This window comes from Humulus lupulus, chromosome 2 (assembly GCF_963169125.1).
Source record: "Humulus lupulus chromosome 2, drHumLupu1.1, whole genome shotgun sequence".
Classification (NCBI taxonomy): Eukaryota; Viridiplantae; Streptophyta; class Magnoliopsida; order Rosales; family Cannabaceae; genus Humulus; species Humulus lupulus.
Window position 1 is genome coordinate 166,217,306 of NC_084794.1, and position 18,758 is coordinate 166,236,063.

Below are 18,758 nucleotides of genomic sequence, written 5' to 3' on the forward strand. Positions count from 1 at the left end.
TGAACGTCAGAGGTTGGCTGAGAGGACCACATCAGGTACCCTATTCGTACGACTACTACTTGTTTGGTGTGGTGTTTAGGGTCAGACACCTGGGGCATTCAAGGCCGTATCCTCGTACACACTTCACCTCCTCTTAGTCTGTAGGTACATTCCTTATTTGTATGAGCTCCTCGAGCCATAAGTTTTCACCCTCGCAAGGTACGTTATTCCTAAAGGCTTTAAGTGCTAAAATCTTTATATGTTATTCCCAGATGTCTGGCGATCAAGGACCTTGCGAGATGACCCTATGACAATGAGACGAGAGGGGCCTCTCGAACCTAGGTGCATGTTCTTGGTGCAAGGTATGGCATCGTAGGCGGGCATGTGCCTCACGACACAGTTAGCATGAGATGCGACAATAGGTGTGTAGGATGGCCTTGCGAAACTCTTGCTATGAAGCATGGCCCTACAGGCGAGGTGTGCGAGACGCCGTGGTGCGAGACCCCATGGTGCGAGGCCATGCCTCACAAGACGGAACCTTGATACATGCAAGATGCCATGGTGCGAGGGGCTGGTGCGCGTGAGATGCCATGGTACGAGGCACCTACGCTGTGCGCGAGACGCCATGGTGCGTGGGGCTGGTGCATGCGAGATGCCATGGTGCAAGGCACCTATGCTAGTTAAAGTGCTATGGAGGAATAGTAAGGTCGAGGAGGCGACCTGGGAGCTTGAGACAGCGATCCGGGATCAATATCCCGAGTTGTTCAGGTAAATTTCGAGGAAGAAATTCTCATTAGGAGGGGATAGTTGTAACGACCCAAATTCGCTAATAAGGCTTAAGGGCCTTGATTAGTGTGCCTGGAGGGCATAACGGGAATTATGTGTGACTTTAATGATTAAGATGCATGATTATGATTTAAAGCATGTTAAATGACTATTTGAATATTTGAGATGCATGACTATGTGTATTAGTATGCATGTAGGCCTTGACTAGGTTAGAAGGGCACATCCGTAATTTTGGCCATTATGGGCATATCTGCTTTGATATATGTGATAATTGTCAAGACCACATTATTATGTGGATATATCTGTGATCTGTGACTCGAGACGATCCTAGTGAGCAAAGTAGCGAGAAAGTCATGGCGGGGATTTATACCCGGCTCGGGGTGAGCCTAGGGGTATAAATGGGAATTTAGTGAGTATACAGGAGTCTATTTTGACATTGAGGAGTATTATTGGTGATTAATTAGGTATCTGGAGTTAAGCGGGAAATATTAGAGACACTCGACGAGTTAGCGGGAATTGGGTAAAATGATTAGAATGCCCTTAAGTGGATTAAAGGATTAGAAATAAAGGGGAGGGCATTAAGGTCATTTGGCTTGTAAGGGATAGATATGCTAAGGCTTTATGTTAGTGGAAGTGGTAGAATGTAATAGAAGTCTGAAAGAGAGAAAAGAAGGAAAAGAAAGAAAAGAGAAAAGGAAGGGAAAAACAGAGCTGCTTTCCTTGGAGTCGGTTGGTGATCTCTTCACCATTTCTGGGCGTTTTCTTGGAGTAACTTTCAGAGGGGAGTTAGGTCAACTAAGCCATAAGATTTCTGAGCTAAGCTTGAAGAATTGGCAGAGGTTTAGCAAGAACACACTAACACTTGAGGTAAGACTTTAGAGTTCTTCAGTTTCTGATTATGGTTTTTGAACTATGGTGCTAAGTTGAATTTGATGGGAACTTTAGGGAATTTAGGCCAAAGGCTGACGAAGAGCAAGCTAAGGAGGTGTAGAGGTTATCTTGAAATCGAATTCCATTAAAAGGTATGAAGTTTTGAGCTGTAGACTTTGGTGTTTTGACTGGTTTATGTTGAGTTCTGAGTATAGGGTCAGCTATGGTGAATTTTGGGATTAGGATTGCATGTGCTTGAGTTTTGGGTATTTGGGATGCTTGGGATGAGTAGAGTATGTTCATAAGGTTGTTTTTGAGTTTGGTGAAGGTTTGGAGAAGTTTTGGTTGGGTTTGGTTTGAGGAAATCGTAGGAAGGAAAACTGAGGTGGTGTCTGTCTGTGACTAGCGCTACAGCGCTAGCCTTTGGGTGCTGTAGTGCTAGGCCATGCCTGCTGAGGGGATTTTGCTTCTGTTTGTAGCACTGTAGTGCCCTCCCATGAGCGCTACCTTGTCTTCTGAAGGGGATTTTAGGGTTGTTTGCAAGGGTTTTTGACCAAGGGTTTGAGGTTTGATTCCACCACCTTGTTGGGTGGAACTAGGACTTCCCGGGGGCTCGGGATTGGCCCCGAGGCTAGGTTTTGAACTTGAGGATCGATGATGACTTTGGCCTATGATTGTGTTAGGTGAGCACTAGGGCTCGAGGGGGATCGTGCTCAAGGAGTCGAGTGATCAAAGCTAGCGTATCGAAAGGTAAGAAAACTGCACCCGGTTATATGATTGTGATGGGACTAAGTGCTCCCGATATTAGTATCGTGTCAATGATGGTATTATGCCATGGGACATGTAAAAGCGGCCTAAGGGTGCCGTACATTATATTTGCGCACAGGGCGCGACTCGACCACTGGTAGCCGAGGACAGCTTTATATTCACTGAGCTCGGTTTAAGCAGGCCGAAGTCAGTGGAATAATGGAGGGAGCGGCCTGAGGGCGCTAGCCCTAGTTATTGCTTATGAACTGATATATGATATGAGATGACATGTTAATGTACTGAATACTTGATTATACTGAGTGATTATATGGTTGAGAATCTGTGATGCGATATGAGATATTGATTTGTCTGTTGATTGCTTATGTTCTATTGTTGTGTTTTCTTGCTGGGCCTTGGCTCACGGGTGCTACGTGGTGCAGGTAAAGGCAAAGGCAAGCTGGACCAACCCTGAGATGGAGGGCCGCGGGTTGGAATGTACATAGCCAGCTGTTCGATCGTCATGGTCGAGGAGTGAATCAGGACAGGGATTGCCTAACTGTCTGTTTTGCCTTAATATGGCTTGATATTGTATTTAAACCTTATGTCTTTTGTAAACGGTCTTTAAACTTAATATTTTTTGGGATCCCGTGTAAACAGATAACGTTTCTTAATGAAAATGCGACTTTTGAGACCAAAACATTTTAACCCTAGTTCCTCTATAGTTTCGATAACACACTTTTAATTAAATGACTTGATTAGCAAGTCTAGCACTTTATAAACACACAGTGTAACGGTCTTGGCTATCCAGGGCGTTACATAGTGCGTACGTGAGGCTGGTGTGCACGAGATGCCATGGTGCGAGACACCTACGCTACGCACAAGACGCCATGGTGCAAGAGGCTGGTGCGCACGAGACATCATGGTGCAAGAGGCTGGTGTGCGCGAGGCACGAGACGCTGGTGTCTCGCGAGGCAGTCTGCCGAGGGCCAGGGGTGCGAGGCTGTTGGTGGGCGTGTGAGGTGACGCACGCCAGAACGTGGCTCTTCGAACTTTCATCTAAGCAAGGTGAGGCGGGGTGTACCAGGGGTCACACCCTCGCAAGGGCCTCTCGTGGGGCGAGACGGGGCAGTTTTGCGAAGGTCTCACGTGAGGCATGGGTCCCGCATGGGGTGAGACAAGAGGGTGTTTGGCGTGCCTGAGGTCACTTGGGGCAAGCCTCAACTTTTCTCTCAAGTGTTGATTATGGCCCTCTTAGGATCATGTCCAATTTTTGGCATTCATAATTTTTAATAAAATTTAAATGATTTTGTTAACTTTTTGAATTAATTGGCATCTTATGCATAGAAAATTGGGTTGAATATAGCATTTGCTTATTTTTTGAGAAAAATTTAGTACAAATTTACACCATCTATTGGAGATGGTCTAAGGTGTTTTCTCTCATAAAAATATATTTCATTGATTCTCTCAATAGCTAGCTAAATGCTTTTAAGGGTGTTCAAAAGCATTTAAAATGGATTTGAGAGGTTATAACATAAAGCCACCATTAAAATATTCTTTCAACTCCACATTTGCAACCCAATTATTTTAAGGATTTATACTTCTTTGGATCATGTGTTTTGTCTCATTACCTGTTTGGACCCTGTGTTTTGACAAATTACTTCTAGACCCTATGTTTTGTAAAATGGTTCAAATAGACCCCTAAACTCAATTTTGATAAAGAAAAAAAATTGAATATAACAACATAGTTATTAGACAGAACCATTGTGGTTTTCTTTTCTGAATTATTAGTTTAGTGAATCATTTGTGATTTTAGTTCAAAACTTTTTGACCAAAATTGGGTTTAAGGGGCTTGATAAAGATCAACAAAGTGTTTTGGTGTACGACAAGTACATGACCAATGCCCATTCATGTCACATCTAAAACATATATTTTCTTTATTTTTGATAGCCTTATTTTGAGGACATTTACTTTGTTTTTCCTCATTGTTATTTTGTTTGGAATTAGAAAAATTTTCATTATAATTATCACGATACCAAGTATTACTGCGACCGCGTCCTTGCCCACAGCCACGAGTATTGTGACCATGACCTCGACCACGCCCACACATATTAGATGTGATGGCATTCACTATGGGGAAAGTTTTAGCACCAACATTTTTGCTTCCGTAAATGGTTTAGAGCTAGTGGGGCGTGATTGGTGGTTTTTGTTAGGGTTGGTGCCATGAAAGCATGTAATAAGATATTTTTGTTTGGAATTAAATAAAAGTAGTATATTTTCTTAATAATTGAATGTTTGAATTATTATTGAATAATTATAAATATAAAAAAATTCCATATTAAGTAATGACACTATGATCTTGCATGAGTATGGGAGGATTAAAATCATTGATAATGAATACAATTGTCATCAACACATTAAAGTATGAAATCTTTAGTCAATGGTTGCTAGTACAGTTTACTAAGCATTTTTTGATAATGCATATGATCTAGATCTAGATTGCTGGTGTGGATAGATTGTTGGTATTAAAAGAGCAAATCAAAGATACGCAGCGGGGAATGTGCCCTTTTTAATAATTATTAATACCAACCAAGATCATACACATATATATTTATATATATATATTAAATCATATACAATCAGATTAGAGATTACCTCTTGTAGCCTATCAATTGTCCTCGAATCTTTTTGTATAAAATCAACAATTTTCCTATCCAAGTTTTGAAGACCCACATCTTGATCTTCCAGACCAATCCTCAAATACACAAGGACGTGTGTGGGCACGTAGGATTCAAAATATTGATTTATGACTCTCTAGATGTACTCAACACACGAGATTTAGAGATGTTTGATAGAGAGAAGAGGAATTGAATAGATTTCAAGTTTAGGAAAATTATCGTTTCTGTTTCTGAGAGAGATTCTCTGTTGTTAACAATGGATTCTTTTAGGTTTATAAAGATAATTAACTTATTTAATTAATATTTATTTTATTAAAATAAAACAAATCAGTTATAACCTTATTTAATTATTTAATTTAAATCATATTTAAAAAGAATAATTAAATAAACAAATTATTTTAAAGTCAAAATTCAAATCACAGGGATAGGAAATATCCCTGTGTGGCGTCAGTCACTGTGCAATACAGTGAGTGGCATGAGCGACATTAGGGTTTTTCCTAATTTTATTATTTGTTTATTTAATTAATATTTAAGACAATATATTTATCCCAAAATAAATATCAATTAATTCAAAATTAAATTTATCTTAAAATATTAGTTTTATATAATTAAATAAATATCTTATTCTAAATAAGATAATTATTAATCTCTCTTTGTTGTACCCTAAAAATTTGTACGAGTTTAGTTACTCAGCTAGGGGTGCAGTTGGCAGATGAATATATGGAAAAGTAGTTAAGGAGAACATCAAGCTAATAATGATGTGAGCAACTTGAGTTGGGACTTGGCAATATGACATTCAGGTTATTATCAGGCCGCCTCTTAGGATAACGATCCAGTTCGAGACATATAGTGGCCAGATCCCTCTTTGGATAATCATTGATCACTAGCTCAATGAAGATAGTTAGCTCGTGGAAACCTGGTCAGAACGCATACTGAAGGATCCCGAGAGATTTGGAGGCTCTTTATACGCTCATTAATGCCCAAGTTGTATTGCGTATTTATCATTGATTATCCAAGATAGTAGGAGTTTATTATATTATGTTATGTAATCATATCCCAATGTAAATGGGAATAATCTATATTAAATGTGTACCATATTTATGCACACGGTTACCCAAACTTGTCCAGGAAATTCCATTATAAAACTAGGGATAATGGACAGGGAAGGGGGCTGCCTTTTTGTATTACTGAAACTCTGCAAAAATTGTGAGAGAAAATCAATAATATTATCTCGTGGACAAGGTTGATTTTAACCACTGAATTATGTAAAATTGTGCGTGTACGAAAGGGTTATTATAAGTTTATGACGGTTTACAAATAAGCACTAATATCCTTATTAGATTTCTAAATCTACTATTGGCGAAAAAACTGCGTCAATAGTTTGGTGCTTTCTTTGAGAGGAAATTAGTGCTTTACAAGTTTCATTCGACATTCATCATGGTGGTCACTCGATTGATGCATGACAATGAAATGGAACATCTTGGTGGGCAGGAGGCATATCATACACTTGTTTCCACTGAAAGGGGCCCAAATGTTTAGCAACGTCCTGGGAAGCAACCGATACGACAAGACGACGTTGGGAGTTCAACGTCACTCCCACCAAATCCTAATCCAGAATATTTAACTATCGTCGAGATGGAGAATGCCCAATTAAGGAGCCATCTCCCTAGGGAAAACAGACAAATCGAGGAGCACCTAGCTCGGTTACCCCCTCTTGCAACCAACGCTAATGTCAGAAAGAGGCAAAGTGGGTCTCATAAGTTCCACAGGAATAACCGTTCCAAACCCAGTCGTTCTGTCAGGACGACCACTCCGAGCTCTATACCTTCAGAGCGAAATCACCGAAGTTCTCAGCACACTAGTCATCATAGGAACCATCATCAACATATTAGTCGATCGGTCAGAACTATGACCCCCAGCTCCGTGTCTTCCGCACAGATTCCTAAGAATGCCCACAACAACCCACCAGGGCGGGCTGGGGCAAGTTCACGAAGACAAAAGCCCTAGCAAATCCTCCTGTGTCATGATCAGAACCCCATGCATAGAGAACATGGGACATTGGGGTAGAACTAAGGAAGGTTAATTTGGTTCGTCTTGATGGAACGAGGATAGCCTCACCAATAAGACATCCACCCTCGCTGGTTAGACATCCAACACCACTGCGCCCATAAAGAGATGCTCCAGCTCGTGGAAATAGTAGGAGAATTCCTCCCCCGTCAGTAGAGACTTACGTCCCACGGGCACATGCTGATAACCCAAGTTCTTGATCTTAGCCGCGAGCTATAAGTTTTGCAAATGGAAGTTACTGGACGGGGAGTTAGCATGGAGGTACGTCTGAGAGTGACCCAAGGAATCACCTTAGCTCAGTGCAAAGTCCTCGATATGATCCACAACCCGACCTACATGATCATCTGAATTCACAAAGGAGTTATCCAGCTCACAATGATGATATGAGTTATACTCGACATGAGGGAGGTCCGCCTATTGTACACGAAAATGGGAATGTCCCACCTAACCAAGCTCGAACTTGGAGGGACAACAACCCATCAAACACATACAATAGGATGGGAGCTGGTGAACAGCCCCCCAACTAACCTAGAGACCAAAGACCCAACCCTCGAATGACTGGCTTTGATGGAGGAGGAGATGAAGAAGCTCTTAATTGGAAAAGGGATTGATGATTGTGACTCTGATGAGGAGCTCAAACCTTTCGCTTGAAACATTGCAGCAGCTACGTATCCTATTGGCTTTAGGATGTCGAACATGCCATCATTTGATGGAAACATTGATCCATCCGACCACCTCAGGATGTTCAATACGTTGATGATGGCCCGCAATTTTTGATTTGACCTAAGGTGTTGTTCGCTAAAATTGATACGCAAGTATAAGTAATCGACATGAGTAATACAATGATAAATAAAGATCGTTCACACAGAGATTGATTTACTAAATACCAACAAATTAATTTTCTATTTCTATTTGGTCAACAATAAATTGGTTTAAAAATATTAAAATAATAAAAGTAATAAACATAAAATAACACTATGAAAGAAAGCAAATAATTGTAAAAACTTCAAAAATAAGGAACTAGGGATTTTAATTTCATCAACTATTCACTTTATTATTTTGCTAATCATACTTCACATTTCTTCTTCCTAAACTAATAGCGGATTAACAAAAATGATTCTTACTCTTTTTCAAGAAACAAATAACTCAATTTACATGTGAATTTTCTACATTATTGTGATAAATTCCAACACATAAAAGGCAATGAACACAATAATCCTAAAACTACACAATTCATATAGGTATTTTCATCCAATATGAAAATTGTGATTATTCAATCATAGCATAATCAATTCTCACTTTTTAGAGTTCGAATCAAAATCATAAATCATGCAAATGGTGATTAAGCATTCACAAGCATTAAGAATAGATCAAATAATTTAGAATAGAAGTGAAGAAAGAATCATGAAATCCTCATAGAAAATAACAAAGATCCAAGTGATTACATTAAAAACCCTACAAACAAATTTAGTTCATGATCATCATTCTAAACATAAACAACAATGAAAAATAACATAGAATTCTAAGGTAAAAGAAAAAGAACTCTAGAGAGTGAATGGAGATGTTCCACGATGTATTCCTTGCTCCCAAAAACCGTCCTCCCTCAGTCTCCTCTCGAAATTAGGTTTAAAACCAAAAAAATTTCTTCAGAAGCAATGCGGGCCGCAATCCAACATTTCAAGCGCCGCGACCCATGTCAATTTTGGCTTCACGTGGACGTTAGGCGCACTGCGACCCAACCTCTTCCACTACAAGAAAAAACAGTATTCATAACACTTAAAAACTGCTAACCGGGACTATTGATAACATTTCTGAAAATGCTAACATAGCCCCTGTTATTAAAAGTCCAGTCTTTTCTATAACAGTATTTGAATGTTATGTTCAGTGTTATCTTAAACTATTCAATAACACATTTTTAGTTGCTATAATATTCAAATAATAACATTTAGATAGAGTTTTTGGTTATAAATTTGAAGTTTAATCTTATACTTTTTTCATAACACTTTTCAACTGTTACATTTGATTATTTTGATAACATTTTTAGTTTGTTATATTATATAAACCATAACGATTTTTTACGCTTATAATATGTTTTTAAATCATAACATATAGTAATAAAATTGTTACTTTAGTGTGGATAATATATTTTAAATTATTTTTTGATAAGTATACTTATATGGTTTTTTTTAATTAAAAGATTTTCATTATTGTATTTTGATAAACAAAATCAAAATTAATCATAAAATGTAATTCTCAATAGATTGATAAACAATAAGTATTACATTAAACAATAACTAATTCAAACCATGAATGTGTCTACTTCATGAGATCTTAGTTCTAACTTAAATTTGAAAGCTTAACATAATAAAGTTTTATAATCTTGAACATTTTTTACTTCAAACTATAGTTTGGATGATGCAATTGTTGCTGATGTTGTAGCTGTTCTTCAGCTTGTTGTGCTTGACTGTGAACCCCAGATGGTGTACTAGTCCTTCGAGGGAACTTATTCAAACTCTCTGAAAAATAAACAGAGAAAGATAAGCAGCAAATATAAAACTGCATGCTAACAAGAATGAAACTATTCTCATAAGAAATATAATCCAAGGTCAATAAGTCTTGGAACCCCTTGTAATCTGGTTTTGGTATCAATAAAGATTCATTCTAGTTATTCAACATACTAGTGTGCATCAGCAATACAAAGACCCACGAACAGATTAATGGTGTATTCAAGAGACCACTGACACTCTTTAACCACAAAATATAACTCACCTTCAAGAAAATATTTTACACTACCCACAACTTCATTTATTCATTTTTTTTACCTTTTATTGGGTGCCTAACATCTAGCAGAATTTATCAAAAATTTGAGGCTTTCCAAGTCATCATCCTGTAATGGCATGAAGAATTTAGCCGAAATCAGCATCATTATGAAGTGATAAAGATATTTCTAGACAAGTTTAGAACTATTTTGTTCCTTTGTTTACTTTTTAGTTTTAGGATATACACAAATAAGATTTAACAATAAATATATCTTAAACAAAGAAAGAAAAGAATTTAAATGTTATAAATTCTATAGATATAGGTGCATCTGTAATTAAACAAAGAAAACGTACAATAAAAGTAGTTACAGTTCTTTTGGTGCACAGATCCAGCCTTAAGTCCAAAGTCTTTTCATGGCAAGATATGTCTCTGAGCATGTGACGAGTATAGACATGCTCAATCTAAAAGAATAATTAATTGGAGAAAAACACAAACCTCAGAACTTGATGATGAAAGTTAAATATCATCAACCTGTTTTCTTGTTACAAAATCTACTGTGATCAAGTACAGACTGCTCAACCTCGACTGAACTGAAGCAACAAAATAAAAAATTAATCAAATAACCTATATCAAAAGTTAACATTACAAAACAGTGGTAGATTTCCCTTTTTTTGCTAGAATAAACATCATAGGTATGCAAACACTAAGACTAAATCCCTCTGAAAGACTTCGATTGGCAGAGAGAATTAAATCTGGAAACAACATATTCCATCATAAAAAGATCTATTTAAACTATCGAGAATAGTCACATTCACACAAAACCAATATACATAAACTATGTTCCTCAACTATATAAGCAATTTCAAGTAGTGAAATGCATATCCAAAACACCTGCACAATGTGATTTAGTATGGGAACAAAATAAGGTGTTCAAAAAGTGGTAACAAAATAGGCTAAACATTTAATACTAACCCGCTTGTGACCCAAGCGCATTGTAAAAGATCGGATGCCATAATTCCTATCTCCATCAATATCAGGTATATCCTACACATTATTCAACAACAGAAAAAAAAAATTATTTCAACTATGTCTGAGTTTGGTGTGCCCAACCAAGCAGAAAGGGAAAGCACACAATATAGTTCCATGGAAAAAAAACAAAAGTTGATACCTTAAATAATGCTATAACAACTGAGAAGAAGCTCATAAATGCAGTTGCAAAGATGAGAGGCCTTGAGAAGGTAGCTGGCCTTTTAAAGACATGGGTTTGAAAATCAATGCATATTTCAGTACTTGGAATCATTGAAATCTTTTCAATTTTAAAAAAAAATTATTGAAATCTGAAACGTATTACTATTATAATTGTTGAACAATCACTGCTCGAACTCCGAGAATGCACATTGCTGCAACTAAAGAAAATCTCTTCCATCTCAAAAGGGGCACCTGACATGAAAGGTGTTAAGCTACCAAGTGAGAAACAGATTCTGTAAAGTTTCCACCTTAACCTTTTGTCATTAGGTGACATAAAACTAAGTATATATTTCAAAATATCCGCTGATAAGGCATTGTAAATGAAAAATTATGAGATTAGACAAACTCACATTGATTGAATAAGCAGTTCCCAATGCAAAACTGATGAATAGGGCCCAAAATAATGGCCATGACCCAACAATCCATCCAAGGCCCAAAGTCTGAAAAATAAAGTGATAGGTAGTCAGAATATTATAGCTAAGAGAATGTAAGACAGTAAGAGCTAAGAGCTACCTTGTCTATATCAATATCATAAAACTGATTCAAACCAACAATGTAAATGTTCATTAAGAGGGCAGCTGCAACAGCCTGAATTGAAAAGATCAAATTCATAAGAACAAAATTCATGGTGTGAATTAAAAAAAAGCAGTTCAAAGTATTTTAAACTTCACCTCCAACATCCCATAAAAAAATAATGGTGAAAAGTCTGTAAGCTTCTCGACTGCAAGTAGGGAAACTGAGACTATGCTCAATGCCTGCTTCCAGAAAAAATAGGATGAGTCTCCAAAGATTGATAGGAAACAATATTATCAATAAATTGAAGTTTAAATGAATGAGATTAATATAATGACTATTCTGGGACTGCCCCGCTAAATTTAAATAACCTACCGTGCCTATGACTGTATGTGGTCGAGAAAACCTATAGAAAGCATCCAAGGAATCTTTAACGGAGTTCAAAACATTTTTTGGCCCTGATTTAAGAGGTTGTCCATCAGCAGCATTAAGCAGGAATCTTTTATTTGGTCTCTGGTAGGATATAGATGTTTCAATGCAATGCTTCAATGAACTGGGTTGTAACCCAGCACAGCAATGTTTTTCTCTCACATTTCCGCAAAAAAAAAAGCAAGCATAAAAATGGAAATAAAATTAATTTAGATTTTTTTTTAGAGTTGAAATCAGCAAGTTTTTATATTACTTCAAAAAAAAAAAGTCAACAAACTAACAATCAATCAGATATGGAAATAAGGGGAAACTAACAAATTAACTACTTTCCTATACTTATATTTCAAACAAAAATCAATAACGAGAAAGAACTGTTCAACGGTGGCTACAACTTGTGCTAGCAAGATAGCCAAGGTTCACACAAAGTTTACTACTCCTACTACTCCTCAATTTTTCAAGATTATTCTTGAAGAAACTATTGGGAGCAATAAGTTAGTAAGTATACTTTTCTGTCTCCTTCAACACATTTTCTTCTGTGATTTCAAATTAATTTTCACAAGTAAAGGCTCCATGTCTTGATTGTATGAAGAGGAGCATATGTATAAATATTTATATATGTTGTGGTCTTAGGCTGCATTAATGTAAATATGTCTAAAGTCATAACTTATATTTACTCTTTCATTAACATTTTATTTTGGTCTTCCTTTGTGCAGCAAATTCCCAAGGCATTTTGGGTGAAATATTGTGGCTCCTTGTCGAATCAAGTATACCTTAAGCTTCCATGTGGATCAAGATGGGAGGTAGGGTTGACAAAAACTGATGGAAAGGTATGGATTGAAGAAGGTTGGAATAAATTTGTAGAACATTGCTCTTTAAGTCGTGGAAACCTCTTAGTTTTCCGATTTGAAGGGGACTCTCAGTTCAATGTTATCATATTCGACAAAACAATTGTGGAGATAGATTATCCTTCTAATCATAACAATTTTGGGAAGCATAATGTTGAAACTGATGTTTGTATTGATGTTTTGGGAAGCTATCCTAAAGCCAGGGACAAACCTCCATTACCGTGTTCTCGTCCAAACAAGAAAATGAAAACTAATCCATATGGTAAATCTAAAAGTCTTAACCTTTTTATGAAGAATATAGTTTTGGTTGTTCCAAGTCAGGAACCAAATAATGCATGACAAATAAATTTTCCATGGTAATTATTAACATATTTTGTATGATTTGTGAAATCTGTTGAATGTCTTTTCAGTCATGAAGTGGGATTTTTCTGATAAAGTATGTGGAGATTCTCCCCTACCAAGGTGGATGGAACCTGAATATTTTTTAAGGAAGCAGAAGTTGAATGCAAAAGAAATGGCTGAAGCCCTTAAGAGAGCTAAAGGTTTTAAATCTAAAGATCCCTTTTTCATGATTTGCATGCGACCATCATTTGTTGGAACTAAGATTAATATGGTAATTAATTATATGCTTCCTACAAGTTCAATTGAAATATACTCACATAAAAAATGTTTTTCATATTGACTTTATTCTTTTTAATCTTTTGCCAAGATTATACCATCTGTCTTTGCAAAACATTACCTCCTCAGTACTAGTAAGCATCAAGATGTGATCCTTAAGGTTCAGGATGGAAGGACCTGGTCTGTGAAATACTATTTCAGATCGCATGGCGGGTCTCCAAAAACCAGATTTGAGGGTGGTTGGAAGGCATTTGCTGAAGACAATAATTTGAAATTAGGTGATGTTTGTGCCTTTGTTTTGAGAAAGAGTACGGGGATAATGTTGTTTGAAGTCGTTATTTTTTGTGAAAATGGAGTAGCAAATTCCCCTATGTTACCAGGTAAACATGAGCTCTACTTATTCTATAATAATATTATTGTTGTCCTGATATCATTCCCTAAATAACTTTTCTTTATGAGGCTGTAGAACTTAATGTCATGACAAAAGAAAGCCGATCAAGTAAAGTAGAATCTTGTAGCACCATGAAGGAGCAAGCTCTTGAAAGAGCAAGTTGTTCTCAAACTAAAAGGCCATCCTTCACAGTCACTATGCGTGCAGTGTATACAACTGGCCGTTGTAATTTTGTAAGTTTTCTAGTTTATACATGTTAAATTATCAGTTTCTTTTTACTCATAAACTTGGCATCTATTTCCATAGCATATATTTTCTGTCTTCCTTGATGATCAGATTTGTTTAATATTTTCTGTGTTCTTGTTTTTCATTTGGTCAGTGCTTGCCATACAATTTTGTGGAGAAGTACATTAGTAAGAAAGAATGTGAGGTAAGGCTTTGGGTTTCGGATGGTAGATCTTGGTTTGTCCAATTAAGGGTGAGGCAAAGAAATGTGTTACCCAGAGCTGAATTGTTAAGCCATGGCTGGAAAGCATTCGCACTGGCCAATAGTCTGCGAGCGGGTGATATTTGCACATTTGAATTTACTAACAATGGCAATGAAATTTCATTTAAAGTTTCCATTGTTAAGATAGTTGATGATGCATGTAACAAGCAAGGTGAGAAATGCTCTTAACTAATATAATTGAATGCAATAGTTATGGTTATAGTATTTACTTACTTACAAGTGTTGTTTTCAGTTGCAAATAAGAGAAGAACAACTACACCATCCAAGCGAAAGAGAAATCCTTGTGTGAAAGTTGAATCTTCTTTTAATTATGATAAAGCCAACATGATTCCACAGAACCTGATTGCAAAGATAGAACAAGAGAAAATTAAAGTTGAACCTTCAGGTATGCTATGAGACTATGATTCAAGAATAATGTTCCACATTCTTAAGCAAAGTCAGCTTACATTTTGTTTATAAATTAAATGCAGACAGCTCTATGAAGCTGATATCTGAAGCAAATACTGGTAATCAAGGTACTTGTAAGAGGCCTTCATCTTCTGGACTTAGCAGAGCTTCTGAAGTAGCCAGCCAATTCTTCTCGAAAAATCCTTACTTCCAAGTGATTTTGCGATCAAATCACGTGCTTGGATGTGTACTGGTTTGTCCAAACGTTGCTTCTACTGTTATATATTTCATTGATAAATGCATACTAATTTGTATCAAAATTGTTTTTGAGTACTTGAAATGAAAGTTAAATATCAATGCTTTTTTGTGCAGCATATTCCATGTACTTTTGGAGTGCATTATTTTGAGGAAAAGACACAAACTGTGATGCTTTGGGTTGGTGAGAAATATTGGTATGTGAAGTTATTGGCTTATAAATCAGATTATAAATTTTCTGCTGGGTGGGCTGCATTTGCAAAAGGGAACTCTCTTCAGCCAAGAGATGTATGCATCTTTGAGCTGATTAAGAGAAATCAATCTGAGATGAAAGTTTATATATTTAGACAAAGTGGTTTGGCTCAAGAGTAGTAACTGTTGTAATTATGCAAATCTATGAATGAGTAGTTTCAATTTTATGCCTTCCCTTGTTTCTTAAATATGATCCTTATTAATTTTTACTGCTTTTTGATTCGATCTATCATTTATTTGCTTGTCTTTCCTTTTCCCATAACAAGCTCAAATACATTACTAAATACAGTAAAATTCACATCAGCCAACAATCTGTATTATCAAATACAGCAGCCACAAGGAAGATAATGACATTCTACCAAAAGCAATGTCAAGTTAAGAAATTCAATCAATCTTTTATTCTCCTATAAGAAATACCGTTGAAAAGGGACTGAGAGAGAGACCTAACAGAACCTTGAAAAGGAATGCTTGAAATAGATATGGCTATAGTAATATCAGATATGCCTGAAGCAAATTCAGTCAAGAAAAGACAAAACTCCCACCATCAGAACTCGGGACCAAATTGTTTGAAATATAATCTTCTCAACTAAATCACAACCAAACTAACAATGAAAGAAACAGAGTTACCAATCCTAATAACCCAATACCCAACATCAAATTATGTAGTAAACACTCTGAAATAACTATCCGAGCAAACAGTTTCAAATTTTCAATCTCTCCCAAATATAAATAAAGTCCCAAAGCTTTCATTTTTAGCAATACAACAGAGCCAAATCTAGAAGAAACGAAAACCCAGCAAATCAAATGAAAGTACCTCATGGAAGTTGCAAACAGGAACTTTCTCAGTTGTTCTCTTGCCCGGAGAGCAATCAATATCAGCTGCTGTATTAATAATACATTGCTAAAATACAGTAAAATATGATGAAAAAGAAAGTAATGGTATCGTACCTTAAAAAGACGTAAGCAGAGGAGAATACGAGTCGTGGTAAGTTGAATAACTTCAGATAGTTGGCGTGATGTACAGCCTGCGATACAGCCGTTGTGTGCTCCGGAAGCTCGTACCGACGTCGTGAGGTAGAGATAGATGAGACGAGATGAGAGTGAGAGAGGATAAGTGTGTGAGAGAGTGTGAATGGAGGAGACTACAGAGTGCAGAGAGGCGGCAATGGAGGCTGAGAGAAATTGTTTGGGTATCTTAGGTTTAGGGATTAAATTATGGCTGAGAGAAATTAGACCCAATTTTTTCATTTGGCGCCTGGGTATATTTCATATGGCGCCAAAATATTTGTTCCGTGTTTTTTTTTAATCATCTATCAATAGCATTTTTAAATATATGTTATATTTTAATGTAATATATACTAAAAATTGTTGTAGTGTTCAGTGCTGCGATCTGTGTCAATTTTCTGAAAAACAGGCTTTTTGCCTTGGACCAGGCTGCGACTCAGCATCATAGCGCCGCGACCCTTAACAATTTCTTCAATTTTTGTGCTTTTGGTCCCGAAAATTCACCGAAGCCATAAAATTTCTTGAGGATTCATCTTTTCACGGAATCAACACCAAAAAGCCAATTTTCATCATTTTTCTGTCAATTTGCTCCAATTGTTCTTTTCCTTTATTTATAAGCTAAAACCTGAAAACAAGCAAAAGCAAAGCATAATATTTCACTAAACAACTAAAAAGATTAATAAAAACTACCTAAAACACAACCTAAACACAACATAATAATAGACTCAACAAACTCCCCCAAACTTAGCCATTACTCGCCCTTGAGTAAAGATTCAAACTAAACACCCACACATAGACAACTCAAAAACACAAACTACACAAACTTATGAATTAAGTCAACAACACTGAATTAGCCTCAATTTCAGAAAATCTCACACAAAAGTCCAAAATTCCAATTTCTTAAACGATCTAGAATTTCAGTTAAACCACATCAACAATCCGTTTCGATCCCAAGAGTGCCTATTCAACCACACTCACAAAAATGACTCAACAATTTAATCTATATATGCATGCCAAAACTCTCCATCAAACCATCAAACCAATAATCCATATGCTTGTGCTGTTCACCACCCTCCACTAAAGGAGACAAAATATGCTCAAGAATCATTAGGACTTTAGGCTCATAACAAAAGGCTTAGGCAATGGGTAGATATATATTGTTTACCGAGATTTTTGGAAACTATCTTAATGAATATTAGGTAAGACTAATGATATGGAATTTAGAAGATAAAAATAGGATTTTTACGTGGTTGGGGCGTTAATGAGCTTTAGTCCACGAGTCAGTTGTATTAGAGCTTGGAAAGTCTTTTTCAATGGAGTTTTTCTCTACGTTTTGACAGAACAACTGTATATAAGTCAAAGAGAGATCCCTTCTCCAGTGCTCTGCCACCTGTATTTATAGGCTCACAGGAGCACGGGGCTTGGGCCGGGTATGACCCGGGCCCGTCAAGGATAAATATCCTAGGCTCCTCTAATGGAAGCCCAATACAAAGGATAAAACTACAAAAGATTGAGAGACTGAAGCCCACTGGGGTGGCCCAAAGCCTATGCTCCGCCCGAAAAAATAGGGCTTTTGGTCTGGACATTTCGAGTAACGAGGTAGATTCAGGAGACAAGATCGGTTAGTGCATTGGCGCCGCAGGTCTGAACCAGCGGCGTGCAATCCCGAGGTGGCCTTTTCTGCAGGTGAAAAGTGGGGACAACTCCCATGCATCGTGGGGCGGCTTCAGGGTCATGGATGCCTTTTCCTGCCAACCTAGAGGACATGACTCGGGTTCGTTTACCTCTGTCCCTCTTCGTTTACCACAGGATTGGACCGTTTACCAGGCTCCGGGATCATTTTGCGCATACCTCGACTGTATCCCCAACTAGCCATACGTCTCCTGGGCGACTGTCATGGATCATCTTCCCGGACACCATCCGGGTTCGGAACCACACTTGGGCCATCATCCTTGGTTACTCCCGTACTACGCGGGCCTGGGCTGGGCACATATCCAATCACCCAAACCATGGGCCTGGACCATCGTCTCGGGTCCACGACAGGAAATGGGGATAACATTTACCCCCCAAGCCTTCGCTTGGGTCCGCGAGGTGGAGGCTTGTCTTGTTCCCGGATACTCCACGGTTGCCTTCCAAGTTCCTGCTTGGAATCGTGGGTCCATGGAAAAGGGCAGTGATGCTGGCCGCATGCTGATCCCAGACCATTTACCAGTGTCCGGGTATGTTTACCTAAGTCCTGCTTCGTGGCAGGGATACACGTGTCGCCAGGCGACTGCTGCAAAGATAGCACTTGGCCTCGAAAGGTTACCTAACCACCTCAAGGGTCGCTAGGCCTAGGCTAGTGTGTCAGCATGGATTCTGAAGCATCCCATCCGCACGGGGGTCCTTCATTAATGCTTCTGTGCTGAGGTGGACCGTAGGAT

General features: G+C 37.6%; 1 protein-coding gene and 1 pseudogene across 1 annotated transcript; one reads left to right on the forward strand and one right to left on the reverse strand.

The window, feature by feature from the left end:
• Positions 1-9,515: 9,515 nt before the first annotated feature.
• LOC133814901 (homogentisate phytyltransferase 1, chloroplastic-like) lies at positions 9,516-12,245 on the reverse strand (annotated as a pseudogene).
• Positions 12,205-15,486, forward strand: LOC133814902 (B3 domain-containing protein REM6-like). The gene is made up of 8 exons (XM_062247806.1): positions 12,205-13,252; positions 13,338-13,532; positions 13,629-13,917; positions 14,004-14,161; positions 14,308-14,587; positions 14,669-14,821; positions 14,907-15,076; positions 15,196-15,486. Exons 1-8 carry the CDS (start codon positions 12,722-12,724, stop codon positions 15,448-15,450), a joined length of 2,031 nt encoding a protein of 676 aa, XP_062103790.1. The 5' UTR covers positions 12,205-12,721; the 3' UTR covers positions 15,451-15,486.
• The last annotated feature ends 3,272 nt before the right edge of the window (positions 15,487-18,758 follow it).

Bases quoted from the DNA above. Each gene is read 5' to 3' on its own strand.
- LOC133814902 (XM_062247806.1), top strand. From the start codon at position 12,722: ATGTCTAAAGTCATAACTTATATTTACTCTTTCATTAACATTTTATTT. The intron at 13,533-13,628 runs GTAATTAATTAT...TCTTTTGCCAAG, and splicing joins TTGGAACTAAGATTAATATG to ATTATACCATCTGTCTTTGC. The intron at 14,162-14,307 runs GTAAGTTTTCTA...TCATTTGGTCAG, and splicing joins CAACTGGCCGTTGTAATTTT to TGCTTGCCATACAATTTTGT.